Source organism: Salvelinus sp. IW2-2015, unplaced genomic scaffold (genome assembly GCF_002910315.2).
Source record: "Salvelinus sp. IW2-2015 unplaced genomic scaffold, ASM291031v2 Un_scaffold16299, whole genome shotgun sequence".
Classification (NCBI taxonomy): domain Eukaryota; kingdom Metazoa; phylum Chordata; class Actinopteri; order Salmoniformes; family Salmonidae; genus Salvelinus; species Salvelinus sp. IW2-2015.
In genome coordinates this window covers 311,806-317,805 of record NW_019957528.1, presented here as the reverse complement: position 1 = coordinate 317,805, position 6,000 = coordinate 311,806, and the positions used below count along the sequence as shown (strand labels likewise).

Here is a 6,000-nt window from a genome sequence, read left to right as displayed (position 1 = left end):
GAAGAGGACAGAAAAGGAGAGAGTGAATTAGAGAGAGATAGGAGTAAGACCCTCTTGCCAAAGTGCTGGAGAATCTGCTTCTATTGGAGGTATTGGTTCTCTGAACTGAGACTGAACTTGAGAGGCGTGGACACAGAACAGGTGTTTGTTTCACTGGAATATGTACAGAGTACAGAGAGGTGCTTTTCTCCCCTCTGATCTCTTCTTCTCTGACTTCTCCTCTCGCCTCAACCTGAACACCTGTCTGGACCCCCTCACTGGGACCTCTTTACTATCCACCCCCTCCTCTCCAAGTCAGCTAGGATGACGTTGGTGCCCACCCCGTCCCCTTTGCTCCTTACAAACCGTTGTGAAATCAAGTGGAACCCTCGATAATTGTATTCAGAGTAAAAAGGACCCCCCTTGCCCCAGCAAGGGATCGGCCCCGCCTCTTTCTGCTTCTCTCTGTGTGTCTCTAATGCTAAAGTAATGGAGAACCTTGGAAATGGAGACATGAACTCTAAAGTTGAGCTTGAACACTTTTGCGCTCTTTGACTATGACAACTAACTAGATAATGGATTGGAAAGAGCTGTAAGTACTAACAATCTCTCTGTCTTTTCCACTGTCTTTTTATTAGATTGTCCAATAGTGCCCAAATACATTGTAGTATTTTAAGTTAACCTTCATAATTTGACATGCACGTTGTAGAAAATATTTGAGAGAGACTGAAGCTGGTTGTTTGCTTCCTACATACAGTGCTGTGTTGCTTGATAATCCTCTAACTTGCAGAATCTCTCTCCCCTCTTCTGTGTTGCGCTGAAATGCAGTTAATGTGTTTGAGCATGCATTCAGACCCAAGGTGTGTGTACTGAAATGCCTTCATTAGTATGGAGATGTGTGTTGAACAGGTGGGCAAGCTGTAGTGGGTGAGGGAATCTGAGCCTCTCCTCCCTGCACATGTTCCATTGAAGGTGAGAGGGAAATAGAAAGAGAGAGAAAAGAGAGGGAAAGCCATGTGACAAGCAATTAATTTCCCCATTAGGGTGTGTGTGCTTTGTTACAGAGGCGAGCGCTCACTGTTATTGCTTATCGCCCATTGAGTGGCTCTGACGGAACAGCAGAATACAAACCTGACTCTCTTGCCTTTCAAGCAGACACACGTGCCTTTTCTTCTCATTGTGTGACTGGCTTTAACCCTCAAGGTTACAGGCATACCCTGCAATGCCGTATGGGCTCCCAGAGGGACAGGGGGGAAAAGCGAAAAAGGGAACCTATGAATCCTATCTGAATGTTAATTGTATTTTACTGTTTATTGCTGTGTGTCTTTGTCATGTTGGCAGATTCCTTGCATCTCTACAATAGCATCTCAATGTGACTAATATGAGAGAGAGAGAGACTTTCTGTTGAACAATGAATGTGTAATGCAGCCTCCCTTTCATACATGTGCAGACTGAAATGTGCAGACTGACATGTACACAAGCACACACGCACACCAAATGACACACACACACACTACACTGTATGTGCCGAGTTTCTCTTTATTTTTTACCATCTCACATTCATCTATTCCATCTCATTTTCTCCCTCACACTCTCCTTCTCACATGCTATCACACACAGACTGGTCCCTAGGGAGAGCCTCCTCCTGTAGCCGTCTTGGATGTAATAATAATTTCATCAGCCAGCGGTGTGTTCCCTGATTGTGCTCTTGGGTTGTCGCTGCAGGGGGCGTGCTGTACTGGGGAGGTAGGGAGGGGTGGGGCTGTCACTCCAGTGGGGTAGACGAGGGTATATTTTGATAGCCGCCCACCTTGTCCGGAGGAGCCCAGAGCAGCACTAATGAGCTCAGGCTGCTGGGCTCTCAGGCAACAGTCTCTCGCTGAGACAGACACACGTGGATGGACAGGCTCTTTCTCTCTTTCTCGCTCTTGCTGTAGCCCTCCCTCTTTTCATCTCTCATTCCATCTTCATTTCTCTCTGTCTGTTCCTCTTGTTGACAACCATTTTTTGTCTCTTGCGACTCTCCAATTCTAAACTGTGTGACTGAAAAGTGTTCAGTGCATATGAATGACCTGTAGATGTTCCTTTACTCTGACCTTGACTTTTCAGTTGAGGTGTGGTTGTAACTGACACACAGTAGTGCCATATCACTGGCTGTTATAAGTGTGGCTTAATGTTACAGATTTACATAGCTGGTAATAATGCAGTTAGACTAAAAGGAATGTGTGCGTCTCACTCTGTTGGCCTTGTGACCAATCTGTGCCACTCCAGCGCTAACTCTGAGTCGTAGAGAGAGATAGGCGGACAGAGTGAGAGGAACCGAGTGAGAGGGAGAGAGAGTGAGAGAGAGGGAGAGAGGGGAAAGAGTGAGAGAGAGAGAATGAGGGAGTGAGAGATAGTGACAGAGACATGTAGAGTATATGTAGAGTCCCATCACACAGTCGGATCTTACCCTGAGAGGTGTGCTAAATGCCAGAACAGCGGAACTGCGTTAAGAAAACCACTTAACGAGATGGGCTAACTAGCCCACAGTACTAGGATAGGTCTATCTACAGTGCCTTGCAAAAGTATTCATCCCCCTTGGCGGTTTTCCTATTTTGTTGCATTACAACCTGTAATTTAAAGGGATTTTATTTGGATTTCATGTAATGGACATACACAAAATAGTCGAAATTGGTGTAGTGAAATGAAAAAAAAGTGGTGGGTGCATATGTATTCACCCCTTTTGCTATGAAGCCCCGAAATAAGATCTGGTGCAACAAATTACCTTCAGAAGTCACATAATTACTTAAATAAATCCACCTGTGTGCAATCTAAGTGTCACTTGATCTGTCACATGATCTCAGTATATATACACCTGTTCTGAAAGGCCCCAGAGTCTGCAACACCACTAAGCAAGGGGCACCACCAAGCAAGCGGCACCATGAAGACCAAGGAGCTCTCCAAACAGGTCAGGGACAAAGTTGTGGAGAAGTACAGATCAGGGTTGAGTTATAAAAAAATATCCGTAACTTTATATCCCACGGAGCACAATTAAATCCATTATAAAAATTTAAAAAAAGAATATGGCATCCCAACAAATCTGCCAAGAGAGGGCCGCCCACCAAAACTCACGGACCAGGCAAGGAGGGCATTAATCAAAGAGGCAACAAAGAGACCAAAGATAACCCTGAAGGAGCTGCAAAGCTCCACAGCGGAGATTGGAGTATCTGTCCATAGGACCACTTGAAGCCGTACACTCCACAGAGCTGGGCTTTATGGAAGAGTAGCCAGAAAAAAGCCATTGCTTAAAGAAAATAATAAGAAAACATGTTTGGTGTTCACCAAAAAGCATGTGGGAGACTCCCCAAAAATATGGAAGAAGGTACTCTGGTTAGATGAGACAAAAATTTGAGCTTTTTGGCCATCAAGGAAAACGCTATGTCTGGCGCAAACCCAACACCTCTCATCACCCCAAGAACACTATCCCCACAGTGAAGCATGGTGGTGGCAGCATCATGCTGTGGGGATGTTTTTCATCGGCAGGGACTGGGAAACTGTTCAGAATTGAAGGAATGATGGATGGTGCTAAATACAGAGATATTCTTGAGGGAAACCTGTTTCAGTCTTCCAGAGATTTGAGACTGGGACGGAGGTTCACCTTCCAGCAGGACAATGACCCTAAACATACTTGGAATGGCGTAGTCAAAGTCCAGAACTCAATCCAATTGAGAATCTGTGGTATGACTTAAAGATTGCTTAGCATTTTCAAAGTGGTAGGTATGTTGTGTAAATCAAATGATACAAACCCCAGAAAAATACATTTTAATTCCAGGTTGTAAGGCAACAAAATAGGAAAAATGCCAAGGCGGGTGAATACTTTAACAAGCCACTGTATTTCTCACTCTCCTCACCAAGTCTGTCTATCAGAGGACTCAGTGAATGGGGGATCCAGGGATCAGTCATGTTTTTCATGGGACATGACCAGGGCCCCCCTAACAAGCTTCACCTAAATACCTGAGTAACATATGAAATAGCAGAACATTTTTTATCACAATCACTTCAATTCTAAAATGAGAACAAACATTTCCATTGCCTGTAAGGCAACATTGTGCCAGCCATCCTTACCTGTCATGTTCCAGTCATGTTCCTGTGTTGTTTGAAGAAGATACATGGATCCATTTAGTGTACATTAGCCCCATGACAACCACCAGCTGACCGACTAATAACACAGGTGTCATGGCGGCTTGTCTTATGTAGAAACCTGCAAAGCCCTGCTGCAGAATTGGGCTTGATTGTGTCTTTAGTTCCATAGCAGTGCGTTAGCAATTGCAGTGCTGAAATTAAAGCATTTGAGAATTTTATGTTTGTACTGTTTTGAAGTGGAGACCTGGAGCATTTTACAAAGCCTTGGTCACAGGTAGGGAGTGGGGAGTTGAAAGAGAGGTAGCATTGGGAGTGGTGGCACAGCGCCCTTCTCCTGTCGACTTTGTTTACTTTGGCAAAGAGAAAAAGGAGCTTGTTGACCTTTCCGCTACAATCTCAGTGTGGCTTCTAAAGGCTCTGCACACCCTCACAAATGTCAACCCTGACCATTAAATCAATCAGCTGAATGATTATACAGCCCTCTCTCTGTTGGATACCTCACTATGAAAAAGATAAATGCCTGGTGGCTCCTATGAAGTTTATCTTCCTTCCTGCCCAGCACAATACAGATGACTCGCTAATGTGTATGTTTTTGAAGTTAGGTTGAACTCTTCTTGTGTTTGCTCCTCCCAGGGCAGCTCAGAAGCTGAACCTCTCGTCCAAGCGGAAGAAGCACCAGCCTCCCTCCCTGCTGCACCCTGGAGCCCAGGAGCCCTCCATCTACCCCACCAACTTCAGCGGCATCCTGCAGCTCTCGCCACCCCCCGCCCCGCCATGCCTGCTCCGCGCTGTCTCAAAGGTCAAGGAGAACCCTGGGATGGGAAAGGTAAGGAGCAACAGGCATTGCTTGTATACGCAAACAGGCCTACAGTATGAACACACACGCATATGTTATTGAGGGACTGACATTTAAATGGGAGAATGCACAGTGGCGACGCATTAGTACATAGACAGCCAGTCGTCTGGTCCAGTCCATACAGATGCAGACAGATAAGCCTGCTGGAATGTCATAAATTCACTCAGTTTGTTATGGCTGCATTCCTCCCTCTGAATGGACTACAGTTTGTGAGGGAAAGAAAACACAACACTTCAATCCAATTCACTTACCCAGAGTCAGATGAACTTGTGGATACCATTTTTATGTCTATGCTTGCAGTATTAAGGAAGTTAGCGGTAGTTTCGAGAGCCAATGCTAACTAGCATTAGCTCAATGACTGGAAGTCTACTGTTATAGTAGCAATGCTACTGTACCTGAAGGAAGTTTCGCTAACTTCCTTCATACTGTATGCAGAGACTTAAAAATGGTATCCACTTGTTCATCTGACTGTGGGTGAGTAGAACAATGACATAATCTCACAGTATCCCTTTAAAAGCTGAAAGTTTGCAAACATTACTACAGCGTATTTCAATATTCATTCCAATGTTCTTACACATCACTGCATTTTTTATAGTTCTATTGGCTGGGATCTCTGACTACCAGAAGGGCCCAGTATTGGCTACTTTTTGTATATAAACCAGTTCTTCAGAGACTCTCCCACTACCTCAGCTCACGTATCAACTGGAGATCAAGCAATTTTCAGACCCACTCTTTGGACTGGCTGGTTCTAGAGGTCCCGTGGTTCTAGATGTCCCGCGGGTGTCCACTGATCTGGGGGGAAATTATTGTAGTTTTATGCACCCAGCTCATGGAATAGGCTTCAGGCCACCTTGAAATTAGACTCGTTGGTCTCCATTGGACAGTTTAGATGGCATTTAAGGGAGGTGATATGTGAGAGTTGTTTGTTCTGATGAATCTTGTTGTATGTATTGTATTGATATGATGTATTGTATGTTCATGTTCACAGGGATCCCTTGCAAATGAGAGCCTGGTCTCAATGGTGACCCACCCTGTTTAAA

At 44.8% G+C, this 6,000-nt stretch overlaps 1 protein-coding gene across 4 annotated transcripts in view; it reads left to right on the top strand.

Moving 5' to 3' along the window:
* LOC112080381 (kinesin-like protein KIF26A) overlaps positions 1-6,000 on the top strand; it is a 141,237-nt gene that overhangs the window by 113,142 nt on the left and 22,095 nt on the right. For all 4 annotated transcript variants that reach the window (XM_024146115.2, XM_024146114.2, XM_024146116.2 and 1 more), the window contains one exon: positions 4,738-4,930. In XM_024146115.2, the coding sequence (XP_024001883.1) occupies positions 4,738-4,930 (193 nt within the window). The remainder of the gene's footprint in view (positions 1-4,737; positions 4,931-6,000) is intronic.